At 43.0% G+C, this 17,361-nt stretch overlaps 1 protein-coding gene across 2 annotated transcripts in view; it reads left to right on the top strand.

The window, feature by feature from the left end:
• Window positions 1-17,361, top strand: part of CCDC88C (coiled-coil domain containing 88C) — a 91,679-nt gene that overhangs the window by 20,981 nt on the left and 53,337 nt on the right. For both annotated transcript variants that reach the window (XM_084522253.1, XM_084522252.1), the window contains exon 4: window positions 16,555-16,624. In XM_084522253.1, the coding sequence (XP_084378379.1) occupies window positions 16,555-16,624 (70 nt within the window). The remainder of the gene's footprint in view (window positions 1-16,554; window positions 16,625-17,361) is intronic.

Genomic DNA, 17,361 nt, shown 5'->3' with positions numbered 1-17,361 from the left:
AAGTGAGTTCCTGGTTTTACAAAGCAAGAAAGTGACATCAAAGTACCTTATTGTGTCTTATGTGAAATATGCTCAAAATATCAAATAATGAAGTGGAACCACTGTCAGAAGAGGCTGGGAGCACCCTGCCCCCAGCATACCTGCACTGTGTATATTGATGACTACTTGGGAGAAGTAGTCATCTCTTCTCTATCTATTTCTTCTTTGCTGGGTGCATGACCAATATCAGTCTAACAACTTTGAAATTCTTGCTTTATTGGCAGTGTCTTTGTCTAACTTGCCTAAAGCACATCCCAATGAACTGAAATGTACAGCTTGCTTCCCGAGTTTCAGAAATTTGCAGCATAAGCCTTCAGTCTGATGATGCCTGTAAGAACTGGTTCTCTCCATCTGTCGAGTGGTGGGTATCTGGTGTTTCCAGGCAGGGTATGTGACATAAGGCAACAGAAAATTGGCCTTCAGGAGCAGTGACCCCCTCATCAGAGGCAGCATAACATGTTCGTGCAGGAAGGCTTACACCTTCCCTGCTTCAAGAGACCAGTGTTTGCTCTCTGTGCTGGTGTCCCGCTGCTTTGCAATATAAAAGGATCTCCCATTCCACTTTCATTTAATGGCTTGAATTTCTACAGTGAATTGGGCCATCCAGTGTTCCCCCCCCACTTCCAAGTTTGGCTGGTGCAGCCAAGGTCAGCTGCTACAAGGCAGCTCCTCCCCACGTACACAAGTATAATAAGCTTCATAGTTTATCTTAGTAGGTACTGCGGGTATCTAGCTGGCTAGCATAAGACCTGCCATTTGATTATTCTGTGTATATGCAAAGTAGGCAAAAGCCACGCTGAAATTACAGCACTGCTCTTTTTGCTCAGTGCTCTGAAAAGCCTACTAAAAGGGTATCCTCTGTTCCTTCTGCTTGTGTTAAAGGATGTTGAAGATTTCTGTACTTCGGTGCAAATATTAAGGCCTCAGGGAACTTGCATGTTAATAAACAGGTAGAATTTAGCTCTTAAATGTTAACTGAGATCCACTCAGTAAACTTAAAACAATTTTGAGGCTGGAGAGAAGGAGAAGTTTTTTGTGGTGGTTTGAGCGCTCCCAGTTTGTTTAACCATCATCCACTCTGTGTGGTGCAGACCCTTTGAGTTCCTCCTCTTTGGCTTACACTGCTGCTGTATCAAAGAGAAATTATGAATTGAGCAAACTGGTTTCCTGGCACTTAAGAAGCCGAAGAAGTTTGTGGTTAGCAGAACAACTAGGCTGACTAATGTCATACACACGCAGCAGCATAAAATCATCTCTGTTTGCAGAGATGAGCCTTTTTTTTTAAATGCATCATCTAAATAATGATTAAACAGAGAAAAATACCATTTTTAGAAGAATTCCTGCCCTTCTAAGGGATGAAATAGAAGAGGGAAGAGTTTAACTACTGCCTCTCACCTTTTAATGAGAAGTCATTAATTTTCCTTTGAGATTCAGAGCAAGTCTGTTCCAGTTCTCATCCCAAGACATATGCTGTATGCCCCCAAGGGTGAAAGCAGTTAAGTTACAAGGAGTATTATGCAGAGTAGAAATAAGCAACCTGCCGAAGTAATAACCTCCTAAGTCTTTGCATGAATCAGGGCTTTAAAGTGGTGACTGAAATACGAGGAATATGTCATCTTTGAGATTAACAAGACGGCTGCACTTGGGAGAGGAGGAATACATTTATTTTAATGTTCTGCAACACTGATCTTCATGCAGGAAGATTCAGACATGAGTAACCACTTAGGCTGCTGGCTCAGTTTGTGGGATAATACGGCTCTTCTGCTGAGGCAGAACAAGGCACAGGTTTAGCTGAGCATGCTTTATTATGCTGTAGCTATGATGTTGTGAAGTCTGATTTCCTGAATGCATTAGCTGCCTGAGATTTTTCTGAGACTTCTTCTGTTGCAGCACAGTCCATTAACCAGCCCCACCATTAACCTGCTTTCTAAATCTCGGAGATGACTGTTCTCTGTGTCCTGTTCTCTAGCTTCATCTCAGACAAGCAACCCTGGTGAAATGGTTTGTAGGATGTTTAACATCCTGTGGTACAGGAGCACCTCCTGCTATGGTGCAGTGGCTAGTCCTTGGCTACTGGATTTCCTGCCGGCTGATTCAGGAGGAGCTTGGGAACACTGTGATTCATTTTTGACAAACGGCTGTGAATCCATGTTTCGTGCCTATCTGGACTTGAGAGCACAAACACTGTCTGCTGCATTAGCCACTGGACTGCTGCCTTCCTCAGTTACTTGTATGCATGTGAAGAGAAGCACATTTGATGAAGCAGACGCTTTACAAACACATCAAAATACACATTTTAACATGTAATTGCAAATTTATTTAATGAAAAGGTTACCCTTCACTAAAGATTCTGTATTAAGAGTTCAGAATTTAAAGTTCATGTTTGGTTACTAAATGCATTTCTTTAAAATAACATAAAAAATCCAAGACCTGTCCAAAGGGAAACTAAAGAGCTTACCCACCTAGCTCTGTGTAACTGAGACAGCTCTAATCTATAGCAAGGAGTGGTGAGTTTCAAAGCAGTGGAAACCACTTTGCATTGTGTGCATTCATAAAGAGGCGCTCATTAAAAATGCATTTTTAGTCACCACCTGTTATTTGTTTAATATGCTGTGTGCTTTGCTGCACTGTTGTATTTTTGTTGCTGCTCTTTTCCAAAGTGCATTATTCATCGCTTTGAACCATATGGGCAGAAATATATTCCGAACATCTGATTTCTGTAGTGGCCATTCCCAAAGGAAGGGCTCTAATGTCCGTGTTTGTGACTAACTAGCAAAGCCTTTCATGTCGTGTTTCTGTGAAGATTTCATACCTTCTGCATACCGAAGATGCAATTAGGAGACTTACATCTGTGATGCCACAAGGAGATAGCAAGGGGGGGCTGCGCTTGAGTATGTAGCAAAGGCCTCTTTACTTAAAGTGTTTAATCAAGACCTCTTTGGGGGACATTGGAGAGCTTTCAGCAGGTCCTGTGTGGCCCACAGGCTCTGCTTTCTTTCACAACCCCCAGCTGAGAATAAGCACGTGTTGGGCTTAGTTTGGAGCAAGGTATCTGCTGACCTGGCTCCTGTCTGCTACAGTGAGCCTTGCTTTTCCTTTGCTGGGAAGAAAATTCAGAGTTTCACCAAAACTTGTAAACAGTTCAGCTTTCCTGGCCCTTTACCAATAGGTTTACAGCTGTGTGCATTGGGAGGAGTTGCTTCATGGGGAGCTGATTTAGGGAGAACAAGTTTAAAACATGAACCAACTCCCTCAGCTTCCCTACAACGCAGAGCCTTTGTTTGAGCTATGTCCCTAAGGGAACAACCAATACCTGGTACTGGTCTGTGGTCATGGAGCGTCAGCTACTACATTTGTGCTCTCCTCCTAAAACCAGGGTATTTTATCAGAGCAGAAACTGTTTTCTGAGTTACTCTTACTTGCTTTCCTTAATGGCTCCCAATGTTCTCCAATATGGAGGTAAAATGGGGAATAAAAAGTCTGACGAAACACGTTATACACACGGAGCAACTATGTCTGGAGTGTTTTGCAAGATACTCCCTCTGATGGGGAGGAGGGGGGCACAGCAAGGGAATAAGTGGGTGGCCAAGTTTCTTTTTCTCACAGTTTGATGTGAAATTCTATATAGTGTGTCCAGTGGGCAGGTTTCCTTCCCGTTCTTCTGCACTCTGCACGTATCTAAAACCCTACCACTGAACCTGGACTTTGGCAGCTCTGAGCTGAATTTTGTCAGCAGCACCATTTGAAGAAGCTTGCTTAGTTCCTGCCCACGCTGTGCAGAGCTGATTTCAAAAGGGCTGCTGCCTGTACCTCAGGAGAACGGCTTGCAGTCAAAATTCAGAAGGAACCGTGTATCTGCTCATCTGAAATGCAGCAAATGTTTTTTTTATTTTTGGTTTCAGTTGTATCACTGCTTAGAAATTGACATCAGTGACTGCACATCACTTCAGGGCATTTTTTTTTTTTTTTAAATATTGTGCATTAATTTTCAATAGTGAATTTTGGAGACCCAGCAGACCTCTCTCATATTTACAGTAGCAGTAGAAATTGCATAGCTTAGAGGTCATAAGTTCAAACTTCAGTGCCTGATCTTAGGACCCTGTATGTATTGTGCATCTTACCGTTGTGGAGGTGCTGAACATCTGCAGCTTATGCCAAGATTTATGGGAATGGTGAATTCACATAGTGCTACCAAGGTGCCAGAGCATCTAGGCTTGCATTCAGGTACCATATCATAACTCTTGGTGTTTTTTGATTGTTTTCTAGGCCGTAAGCGTCTGCTCCTCCCTTTAAAATTAGTGGGAGCCTCGCGTTTTCTGAGTGCTCAGAAGTAAGACTCTTTAGTTCAGCAGTCCAGCTCCGAAGCATTAACTCTTGCAGTAGGTTTGAAGAGCACAAATTGTTTCACTGCCTCATGTCTGCTGGTGAGTGGCTGCACGAATTCCCATAGAGCTCCGGTTTCTGAGCAGCCATTCATCACTCAGCCAATTCACGATGCTCTCAGCAAAGAACAGGTTTGTCCAAGTAACTCAATGCTGCTGCCAGGGTATGTTTAAACAATGATGCAGAGCAATTTTAAGAAGTTACGTGGAAAGCTGTTAGTAAAACAGAACAAAAGAATCCTTACCGTACCACTTAACGTCAACATTTCGGAGCTTGTAATGGGCCTGGCATTGCTCGTTTCCCTGGTGTGTGGCTTGATCTCTTTGCCAAGGTTTTGTGCTTTGCTGAGGTGAAGCGTGGAAACCCTCTCTCTGCAGATAAAATGCTGCTTGTGCAACCTTTCTCTGATTTTTGTGCCCCCTAAAACTTCATCTGAAGCTGCCTCTAGGAGTCAGACTTTCTCTGGACCATCAAGAAGCCCCAGCGCACTGAATTTTGCTAGGCTTAGGTTTGCTGCTCAGGAGTTACAGCAATTGAAACTTTGGTGTAGCTTTTAAAATTCTAATAATTCTTCTTACAGCCTAACACAACCCGCGTGGGCTGGAAGACAGGAGGTGCTCCTGCTCTCTGCAGCCTGACGCTTGAATCCCTCTTGCCAGCAGCAGTCTTTCAGCAGGGTTTTACCCTCCCCTGCTTTTCTTTCAGCTAGCTGAGAGGTCAGCCCGGCGGAGTGGCACTTCTGTTGTTTGTGATCGGGTGGATGGCGAGCACAAGTCACTCGATACATCAGATTGTGTTTCTTCTGATTATGTTGCTAAAAAAGTAAACCTGAGCTGTGGTGATGTAGGTAAGGGATCCACATGTGAGGGAGCTTGGAAACTGCCTAGAAACATGTGGGGCTGCCACCTTCATATGCCGCTGAAGGACTCTGAAGATTAAGAAGTATAATTGAAGAATGACACTATAGTGTGAAAGGCTTTTAGTTGTATGCATAATATTTTTGTCTGCATCCATTCAGCTTTATCTGGGTTTTAGCCTGAGTGGCTGCTGGTGTTTGCTGTGTTTAGTGGTTCTTGTTTTCTTTTGAAACGTTTTGATTGTTTTTAAGCTTTTCCTCAGTAAACGTGAAGTTGTGAAAGTCACATTTGCTTTCAGTTATGGGTGAGGCTTTTGTTATGAGCATGTGATCTGTGAGGTTGTCTTTCAAGAAAACACTGAACATCACAGCTCAAGAGGAAATTGTATTTTGTTGACACGGAAAATCCCATGGTCAGAAGCCTTACAACTGGCATAGCAGGAGCATTAGAAGTTAATCTTCCCTGGATATTAATAATAACACAGCAGCACATTCTGTGACAGATGGCAGAAAGAAAGGACCTTCTAGGATGCAACTGCATCCTTCTTGTTTTTTTTTTTTTTTAAGATAACACAGGAATTCCTAGAGTGTTGTATGCCTTCAGCATGCCATGACCACCTGCAAATATTGATGAAGAGAAGTCAAAAGCGAGGAGAGAAAATAAGCTTTCAAAAAGCACAGAAAGCACTTCATGCTGTTCTCCATCAGAGGCACGTAGTTGCTGCTGAACTCCCTGCTAGTGCTGCCTTGAGGGAGAGCCCTTGAGTGGAGGTCTGCAGTGTGAGGCAGGTGGGGGAGCAAAAAGGGCAAAGCTCTGCTGAACTCATCAGTGGTACCAGCTATGAGTTAGCTGCACGACTCACAGTAGATCACACAGATTATATTAAATGGTGCTAATCAGTTGTTTCAGATACCTAAAGGAGCATTGTTAAGGACTGACAGGACTGGAAGCTCTTCTTGCAGAAAGTGTTTGCTGTTGAGGACAAATGAGCACAGAACATCCAGAAGGGGAGTGAGGAGGGTGTCGGAGCTCCTCACGGCGCAGGGACCCTCTGTCTTCTTCCTGCCTGTTTTTTTTTTTTTTTTTCTTTTTTTTTTTTTTCTATTAATTTTTACTGCAGCTACTTTCTCTGGTCTGTTTCTATTTTTGTTTTTTTTTGTTTCTGACAGCATTACAACCACATCCCAGTCCTAATGGTAAAACTGGCAGATGACCCAGTGGTTGTTAGGAGTATTTTCTTCCACAGAGCACTCAGGTTACATTGTGCAAACCACACTTGAAATTCTTTGCATCTTCTCCACCTCTACAATGCAAGAGGCATTGCAGGCCTCTGAAATCCTGTGTGTTACCTGCCAGTGGTAAGGTGACTGCTGGCTGTGAAGAGAAACACCCTGTAGGCTTGTGCATGCTAGAGCCGCTTGGTCTTTGAGCTGGAACTTCTCCTTCCACTGTCCCTAGGGAAAAAAACTTGAGGCTGTTGCTTGCAGCAGCAGATCTCCTAGCTAAGGGGTGGCTGGTGTTTGCTGAACTCACCAATATCAGGTAATGCTGGTAATGCAGTGATACATTGTGGTAATGACAGTGGGTGTAAATTCTTCTACTTTAAAATAATTGTAAAGCTCATAGCGTCACCTGCAGTAACACCCCTTAAAGTTTTCTAGGAGTATTTGACAAGGACATGCCTGAACCCAGAGGCCTCTCTCTCTCTCTCTCTCTACGTGACTGGTATTTGAGTTTTTAGCGTTCCTGTTAACTGCTGGGTAACAGGAGTTTGCCTGCAACAGAGCTCTCTGTGAGCAGACACCATGCCGTTGCCAGAGATGAATAAGAAGCGAACTCACATAAACAGATGAGGAGTGTTCATGAGGAACTTTGTTTTAGCCTGCAGACATGATCAGTAGCACCACCTTTCTTTCCCTCCCTGCACTTCTCCCAGCCACCTCCTTTGTCCCAGGTCGTCTCACTGTCTGGCTGGGTGTCCTTGCAGGTGGGGACCGTGTGTCCCTGCAGTCTCTCTGTTGTCCCCCAAGGCCAGCCAAAAGCTTGCCTCCTCTATAAATCCAGCATGTGCTTCTGTGCTGCTGTCTGCAGGGCCCACCTCTTGGCCATGCTGCCTTTCCATGTTGGAGCTAGACAGTAAGCTGTTTGGCATGGTGACTGGGTTTGCATGATTTCTGAAACAATTCCTCCTATAAAGCAAAAAGTCACCAACGTAAGCTGCACAGGCATAAGAACGTTTAAGCTTTTTGGAAAGTCATGTTGGAAAATCTTTTTAAAAGCGTAGGTGTTAAAAGTAGTTTAATTTAAACTTGATTTTCTTCTTTACGCTTACGTATGTGTTTTGGTGGTAGAGAGGAGTGTGAGAGAAGTGCTCGCAGACCAGTTGCTCAGTTTTCTCTCTGGAATTTCTCAAGTGCTGTCACAACTCTTTTCTTCACTGGGGAGAAAAATTGTCTTGGGATGACTGTTTTACCTGAGTTAGCCTGAAAGATTTCATGCCTGTCAAAGTTGACAATGTTAGCCAATTGTTAATTTTGTTAACCATTAACCTGTGTTTTATCACATAAAATCCCTGTAGGTCATCAATGAATGGTGTCATTATATTTACTGATCCTCAGTGCCGGGTTTAATTTTCTTAGTTTCTCCAGCACCATCCATGGAAATTGTTTACCAATGTAACGTGAATTAAAATCTTGTTTATTCAGGGAGTATTATCCTGGAAAGGCTCAGCAGGCCTATGCTTGTTTCTAAACATTTAACCACTTTACATTCAGACAAGCATGAGGATGTTTTGGATGCAATAAAGGCCAGGCAAGGCACTTCTTACTTACAGTAAGAAATACTTTTCTGTGATATGACCTCAAGGCAATAAAGAGGCGTACTGGACAGTAGGCTCTTACTCAGCATTAATAGGAGTGGCAGAGTACAGCAGCCTGTTTTGGAGGGAGCTAATGGATAGACTGCAAATTGCTAGTGAGCTTCTGCTTCAAACAGGACAATCTCGGATTCGTAGCAGCCAACCTGCATGCTTGTTGGGCTTTTATTACCCTTAGTCACTGATAAAATTTGACTGGTGTATTTGTGCTAAATTTGATTGTGTCTGCTAGGCCTTCTGTTTGCTACCAAAACCTTGTTCATAAGAAGCAGTTAGAAATCTTGAAAGTATTCCATTCTTTTATACTGCCTGCCTCCCTCCCATTCATTTTTGTAGCTTTACAGGTTTGATTTCTTATTTAAACTTTGGTTTTGATTTGATTTTTCAATACTTGTGCTACAGAACCTCAAAATGCTTCTTGTTACAAATGCTTCTGGGATTAGCAGCATTTTACAGAGCTTTTCACAAGTTGCATCATTCTTTATCAGGCAGCATTTATACTAGTAAATAACCTCATGATGCTAGGACAAGTGCAAAATGTGTGTGTGCTTATGCTACATAGCTTCTGCCCATCATTCCCCTATAGGAAGGTAGTATTGCTCTGATGTGTAACTGGTATTCCCACTTGTGCCCTTCTCTAACTCCTTTCTTTCACTGTACTTCTGTGCTTCTGGCTGCTGCTTCCCTTGGGCACAGTCAGTGTCTCAGTGATGGTCACATCAGTGGGCGTGTTGGAGCTCTTGGTGCTTTGTCTCATATTGTGGTTGGAATACAGATTTCTGGATCTGAACACCTAAGTAATCCCTAAACTTGCTTTGTGTTTGCTCAAGTTAATATTTTTGCTTTTCTTCATGACAACATAGAAACTTTATTAACAGATTCGATGCATTTTATCTGAGCTATTACCATGTACCCAGTTAGGTGTTTACTGTGTCTCTTCCCTATGAACATAATAGGAAAAATACCCAAGATTTAGAAATACTTGCCATAAGAGAAGTGGTAGAAAACTTATCTTATACATAACCTTTATAGACATCCATTGGGTTGGTGTTTGTTTCTTGACTGGAAGTTTCATTTTAATATTGTAACTTTTGTTTTCATTCCAGTGAACAAAGGACAGTGGAGCAGAGCTTATCCCCAGGAGCTCTGCATGGCTAATGTAATTTGGTATCAGGCTTCAGTGTTAAAAGCTGAAAAACACTTGATCAGTTTTAGAATTCAATATGAAAACTTTTGGCTTTATTATATCAGCAAAATGTCCTTAAACTGCGTTTGGGAAAATTGGCTTGCTTTTTATGTAAGTGACTGTGCCTGGTGCTGAGTTTCAGAGGATTCGGAAGTGCTTCAAGTCTGCTCTGATGGGCCGTGGTGTTTCTTTTTCATGTGTGTTAGGCTGAATTATTATGGCCCTTAGAGACCACCACAGATTAGCTGGAAGCGTGTAGAACAGATGGATTGCGTTTTAGCTGGTTATATTAGTAATGCCAAGTGACAGGCCTTTAACGCACCACATTCCTCATTCCCTGTTACTGCATAAACCACCCCAGGACAGCTCTAAGGTGGAATAAAATACATGTCAAGAGTAATTTGTCTGGACACTGTCATAAATATCTGAAGTCACTTGCACATGTTTTGAAGAGAGAAGCTGAGGATAAATCAATAAGCTTTTCATTTTCAGCAGGTAGGTAAATCAGTCAAAGTGCTGCTGGCAATAGGAGCTGGGGGAGACGGTGCTCCACAATTGGATTTTCTCTTCTCTGAGTCAAATCAATAATGCCTCTAGGCACAGCTACAGGGCTCTGTGTTGTATTAAAATGGGTGATTCATCTTGGAGTCAGCCACGCTAGGCTAGGAAGTCTGCCACCATGTAGCCGCTGAATATTTTGCTTCATATTTTAGAAGCAAATGTACATATTTACATTCAGTTTGATTTAACAAAGAAAAATATTGCTTCCTCTGCAGCTGGGGATGTGGGGGTGGCAGCTTCCATCTTATTTATTCCACTGGGCTTGAAGTAAAACTAAGTGTGTCCTAAAATGCTTTTTACGTAAAGTACCTTTATTTAAATGCATACAGAACTGTTGTTGTGGGTTGTAAACAATGTGCACTGTAAAAGATTTGAATTGGTCTTAAAGCAAATGTTCTCATCAGGGCTTGCCTTGCTCTCTCAAGTGTGGAGAGATTTTGTTGTATGCTGCTCCGGAATAGGTAATTTAACCAGTTCATAAAGCAGTGAGAGAGTGCACAGTGGATCACATCATAACCATGGAATAACCACTTATTGTCATTGTCTTCACCCATTGCTTGTTACTGTTTTGTCGTTGGCCTATTGATGCTTTGCATGTATGTGGCAAGGTCTCTGGGTTTGTACAGCTTGCAGTGGATGAGATTTTACTCTGGTCTGGGACCTCTGCGCTGCTTTAATACAAATACCAAAACCTGAGCCATAATAGTCCTTGATGTAAGAACTGGGTGGTTGATTGTGCCTGTTTTTTTGTTTGTTTTTAATTGTGCGCTGTCCAAATTGCAGGTGTTTATTGTTTTGATCTGAATAAAACATGATCTTACTCCTCTGTTCAGTGTATTTCCATCAGTTGGTTAGTTACCCATGCCCTGCACATGCTGAGAGTGGTTAAGACTAGGTAAGATTCCTTCACATCCCCTCCCACTGAGATGCCAGCCTATGACTGTCAGAACTGATCGTTTTCAGCAGATGAGGCAACAGTTATTTTACTGGCTTTTGGATTTCCACATGAAGGATCTTTAGAAGCGTGCTTTGTAGTTTGCTGTTTTTCAGGAAAAAAAAAAAAAGCCCTTTTAAGACAGCTAATCCCCTAGTCCATCACCCAACGAATACAATTGTTGCAGAGATGAGCGAGGTTCTTAATCAAATTTTGTCACGTATATAACGTGTTGGCAGGGGAACAGCAGGTACTGAGTCACACACGTGGTGTCGTCAGGTGTGCTGGCATGGTAAGATGCACACAGAAAACGTCTCAACAAAAGATGGGTTTGTGTTTCACTTCCTTGTCATTACCCTGCTACAACTTGTTTCATCTTGTCTAATCTTTTGTGGGACCCTGTCATACAGTTTACTGTCTTGTTGTAAATCGTTTTCCTGACACCACTAATAACTCCTCAGATGATTACAGCAAAATAATAATAAAAAATATCTGAAGTGTGTATACAGCGGTAGATCATTTTTTCTTCTTTTAAAGCGTAACTTGCCTGTTGTAGACTGCAAAGTAACTTGCTGTCTTTGTTGCATAAAAACAAAACTGGAAATTAAAAAATCTATTTAAGGAAAAAAACTCAAAACATATCTGAATTCACTCTTTAAAATATGTTTTAATGTTAAAATGTGCTTCTTGTCTGCCTGTTCACTGTTCGAGTTCTGTTTCCAGATGAGCTTAAATTTGACCCTAAGCACACCTTATGTAGGAAGTGCTGACCCATCCCATATTCGTGGTAGTGTCCCATGCTGCCATCCCTGCCCGGCAGGCCCTGAACTGTGGACAGTCACAGGGAATTTAACAAAGCAGGTAGGGTCCCTCTCCAAGTGCCCTTTTGGGAGCTCAGATCCATGCTGAGGTTACTGGAGAAAGGTGGTGACAGCGCTGCATAGGTAGGGCTCTGCTGAACTTTCCCATTCCGTGGGTCTGAGTTGCAGTTGAAATTAAGCCTGTTTCTCTGGCCAGGGAATGTTTGCTTTTAGTGGTATAAATAAAGCTGTTGATGGTTTTTCCTCATGGGCATTTCAAGTAGGGAAGCACCATTTGGCTCCCAGTCAGCTGGGCAATTAGCATTTTATAGCCAAGCAATATACTTAAATGGAATGGCTTGGCTTGAGCATTGAATTACAATGACCAGTCGGCTGCTGTTCTTCTTACATAATTTATTTGGGACTGCTCCTTGTTTAGGTTTCAGACAGAGGTTAATTTAATTCTGCATGAGAAGCTCGTAGTTACTTTACATTGACGCCGTGCTGTACTGTGGCACAGAGCCTCTGTAAAGCTTATATTTGCCTGGTGTCTGAGCCATGGGAAGGACAGTTTTACTCACTCCTCTCCTAGCAGTGCTTTCTTTGCTGGAACCACTGGCATGCTTTCACTGGCATTTAAAAACGCAGCCAAGAAAGATACCTTAAGACCATTTTCTTCCATGCTGTTGCACGTGTATTTTGAAGGAGCAAATGTGCATTACGGGCCCAGGAGGCTTTGTTCCTGCAGGATTACAAGGGGCCCATTTACCCCGCTGTGGGTAAATAAAGTGTTAATACACGGCCATGGTGACTTGAGAGTGAGAGTTGCCACTGCCTATCTGCTGATGACCCAAGGCAGACAGCACATACCCTGCGTGTGTGATCTTGGGAAGATAAAAACAGCAAGTAAAACATGCCTCAGCACTCCAGAGACAAATTGGAAGCTCTCTGACCGAGGCGATGAGGTTGCTGCAGTGTTTGCTCATGTTCTTAATAAGCCTAAGGGCTTCACTCAGCGCTTACAGTTTTATCAGGAATCTTGTATGTGTCTTGATTTTCTCCTAAAGTGCTCAACTTGTAGAGTCTGTGGGGGGGGAATTTCGGCTTTTTTTTTCTTTTTTTAAGCTCTCTTTTTAGCTAAGTGACCACAAATGTGAAGCAAGCGTACGCCAAGGCCTCAGAGGTCAGAAGGCTACTGCCAAGGACGCAGCATTTATATACGTGTTAACCTCATGATTCCTGGGGAACTTCAGAGTAGTTTTGAATCCTCAGGGTGCCGGTGTGGAGTGCCTCGCTGCTCTCAGCAGAACTCTGGCTTTGGCAGCCAGACTTGCTCCCTGTTGCTCCTGCCTGCTGGGTGTTTCAGCCTGCCTCCCTCCACGCCGCTGCGGGCAGGCCCAGCAGAGAGCAAGGACTGAAGAGGCAGCTTGACCTTCGCATGGGAAGGTGTCCCGCTTGATACAGGGTCATGTAACTCCCTGGGCAGAAACCTTTCTGGGCTTTTCCTACTGGGTTTGGGGGGTCTGGCTCAAGTAGCATGAGTTTTAGCTGCCAATATTTCTATGTTGTGATGGTAAGCAATGACCTAAACTAAAAGCATCAATTCCTGCAGCCATCACTGCTGACAAAAGAGCTGAGAGTTTGGACAAATCACGTCAAGTTTAAAATATCCTCTTTGGAAGAGAATTTCAGGCACTGACAGGAGTTGTGCTAACGCCTAATCATGATCTGTTTTGAATAGTGTTCCTTAAACCAGACTGCTGATAGCAACATTATTTTGTCATGGAAATCTCATTAACAGCAGTTTAAAAAAAAAAAAAGCAAACAGTAGTGTGGGAAAGATGATTCCTAACGTGCAGTTGTTGGCCTCCAAGCTGGTTAATGGCCTCAGTGTAAAGCTGACAACTCAAGCCCTAATTGTTTTAATAATTAGGGAAATTGTTACCATATGTTGTTGCTGTAACCTTTACCGTTTTAATCAAGCTTTCCTTGCACTGTAAAAATGATTAAAAGGTCTCTCACAGGAGAAATTAGAATTTTTGCTTGTGTAGTTGTTCTCTGGAGTATTGTGGGGTTTTGTGGGCAATTTAAAGTGCTCGAAAACCTCGCTTTGCTCTGCAGCAGCTCCTGGCCATGCTGTGCATCTGAGGGGGAACAAATACACGGCATCCCTGTCTTTGCTCTTGTGACTCAGAGCTGTGTTGGATTCCACATGTAACAGCATCCTTTACATAATACAGTCGCTTGCTGCCCTTGGGGGGAGATGCCACATTTTATCTGCTATTTATTTCGCTGATTGGGCTCCAGCTGCGTGGCCGGGTTAGCCCAGTGGCTGGTGTAGGGGCTGGTTGGCTCTGTGGAGCGCCTTGATCTGTGGTGAGGGGTCACAGCGTGGTGGGGTTAAATGTGAGGGTTTAAGCAATGCGTCTGAGACACCGTCACATTGCCCCAGCTACGGAATCACTACGTGTCAGATGAGCCTTAGTAAATTTGTGTGGTTTTAGCCTGTATAAAATCAGGGGTATAATTCATCAGCATCGATGTAAGAGCTTTCAACTCACATACTTCAGCTCGCCCTTGTAGCCAGGTGGTGTGTTGGTAAATCTCACTTAACAGAGGGTAGTTCACTAAACTGAAGTAGCTTGATTTCCGTGATTCTTTCCCATTCTTGACAAATGAGGGCAGTGGCATCGACCTTCCTTTACAAAGCACTGAGACCTACCAACGAGCTGCACAAGGTAATGGTGTTATCGCAAATAATAATCTTAGGCGGAGGCGTTTAAATGATAAAGGTAGTTATCTGTGTATTTTAAACATAAACAGATCAGCGTCTCACCTCTTGCAACAATTGGGATCTTTCAGTCTTGAATTAAGAAATCACTCCTCACTGCTCCAGGGCCGTTTCTGCTTACGTTCAGCTCCTGCCAGATGCGAGGTTCGGGCGGCCCCGGGGGCGTGCAGGCACTGTTATGTTGGATGGTATACTGCAATAATTTTACGGGAGGAGTGCATGGGAATGCTAACAGCAGAAAGGTTAGCCCTAATGTCCTTTGTGTCTGCGGGTTAAGTAGCTGGCGATCTGATGATTACACAAAGACAAACCGAATTCTTTATGCATTCCTGCCTCAGTGCCACTCCATGCGCTGGGTGACTGGAAACAAAATTCTCCCTTTTTTTTTTTTCTTCCATGGAAATCGCTGGTTAAAGCCCAATACTTCGGCATATGCAAATTTTGAATTTGTTTAAAGCCTCGGTGCCCCACTGTATTGCCATAACAGATATTGCCACCCAGCTCTGTGTGCTTACCAGCGATATGGCTTGCAGCTGCTTGGATAACAGGTGCAAGCAGACTTCTGTTTAACATGCACAAACTATAAAATGCATTTGGCTGATGGCTAAACAAATGCCTGGTCCACATTAGCCAAACTTCACATTGCAGGAAGAACTGTAGAGCCTGCCTTCTGAGCTGTGCTGCTGAGATATTTCTACTTTATCCGGGAAGTTACTGCTGAGGAGTGTATCCTGAGCATGGATTGGAGGAGCAAAATTGATGTGTGTTATGTCCAAAACTTTTTTTTAAAAAAAGCATCCACTCTGATTACTTATCAGATGCTGCAGGCTCACTGGAATATTTCCTCTTTCAATCACGTTTAATTTTTCTTCCTACAATAACTTTGAAAGCAGAGAAATAACAACCCAGTAACTTGGAGAGGAAGTGTTTGGTGAATGGGTGATTGTTTTAGGAAATGTGTGTCTGTGCTTTGTGCCTGGCTGCAGTGTTTTTTCCTCTGGTGCTGAGGATTTCACGAGTTTTAAGGCATGAGCCCTCCCCATGGTTGTGGGGGAGTCTGGGATGTGGAGACGAGCGAGGAAAGGGCACCTGCCAAACATTTGGTAGAGTCATATGGGGAACCTTTGTTTCCTGAATCTCAGCACGGTGCTTTCACCACACAGCCATTTTCCTCCCAGTCTTTTTATGTGAAATATATACTTAACAGAATCATGTGTTATTCTAGTCATCATAAATGGGTGCTAGTAACCACAGGTTGAAGCTAGGAACCGTACTGCTGTGCTCTGTATGTTACTAAAAATTATTGAGTGTGTGGCTGAACACAGCACGATACAGAGTTCCCTTTGCAGTGTGTTTATTTGTCCACCTTTGGGCATTTTGCCTGCCCCAGGGCTTGTAGCTTTTCCTCTCTAAGCCTGCTCAGTCATTTCAGAGTAGCTTCAGGCAGCTGACATTTAAGCGATTCTGACTGAACAATGCACCTCCCTTCCCTTATCTCCCCCCAGGATAAAAGGACATTTAAATGAGGTTCACAACATTATTAAGCAAATGTGTTTTTTCTCCCCATTAAAAACAAAGGAAGCAAATCTAGGACTTTAAATCCATTTGCTCTGAGCAGTGCAAGAAGTCTGTTCAATAGCTTTTCCCCCACACCCACTTCCCAAGCCCATCATTAGAATCTCAGACCCATGAAATAATTTGACCAATTATTTGAATTACTCAAACTTCACAGACAGGCTTAGGTGCCTTTGATGAACCCGCTGCGTTTGTACGCCTTGGAACATGACAACAGCTGTATGTTGAACATCAAATGAATACAGGTCATGCCTGGGGTAAAGGCATGACTGATGGGTGTGCCTGGCATGGCTGTGCATTTATTTTGATTAGTACCACGGGACCCTCCAAGTTTTCTCTCTCCTCCATTGTTAAAAGAGGCGATTAGTGTATGTTAGCTGTGCAACCTGATGCCATCTTCAAATAGGGATTTCTCTCTTAAGTGGGGCTTCCTCTTGTGACCTCTGAACTGCCAGTATATTAAAGGCTTTGTAATCGATGGAGCTCTATATTCTTTGTGGTGTGATTGATTGGGATTCCTTCACACTGAACTTTGTTGTTCTCTTTTGTTTAGGAAGTCCTCCAGCAGCTGATCGTAATGAATTTACCAAATGTTCTAATGATTGGCAAAGATCCTCTTTCTGGTGAGTAGTTTGTTGGGTTCTTCACCTCCCCCCCATGCCAAATGAAATCTGTATTTGTTTTATTCTACTTATCTGTATATACAAGTGCAATATCTGACATGTTTGTGTATGTTTTGCAAATATACACCTATATACACGTGTGATAGCAAGTTCTCGCCAAAGCAACAACTGTTTGCTTGGAAGTCACGTCTCTTCGCTTGTTTCTGCAAGAGACCTAGAGCACAGTCTGCCGTAGAAGACCCATTTGTCCTCCTAGTTTCTATCTCTGCTGTAGCACAATACCAGCGCCAAGGACAGTGAATCTATTTTTACCAAAGAAGGAAAAATGAATGAACCCTGTCAGCAGTGACGGGGAATGACATGGTAACCAGCATCTCCAGAACAAACAAATGGCAGAAACCTTGGCAGAAAATTCCATTGTGCTGCTCTTGGCAGCTGTAGCGTATGTACATACACAAAGGGTTTATATCAGAAAAGAATATTAACTTACAGATACCAGGTCACTGAAACTCACTCTTGACATTTTTGTGGTAAAATCAAGCTGAGAGTAAGGTACCACTTCTTCAAGCACAGTAAACTCTGAAATGCCAGTCTTAATTTTTCTGCACAGGCTCCTGTTACAGCTACAGAAAATACAAATGTAAGAGCTGTTGCTTTTTTCAGTCATATGGACAGTGAACAAAAGCTGGGGTGCTAGCTAGCATCAAGAGTGCTACTGAATAGAGACGTCTGGGCCA

The sequence above is a fragment of the Aythya ferina genome (genome assembly GCF_964211825.1).
Source record: "Aythya ferina genome assembly, chromosome: 5".
Lineage (NCBI taxonomy): Eukaryota > Metazoa > Chordata > Aves > Anseriformes > Anatidae > Aythya > Aythya ferina.
Note: the sequence above shows the minus strand (reverse complement) of the source record. Positions and strands in the feature narration are given on the sequence as shown.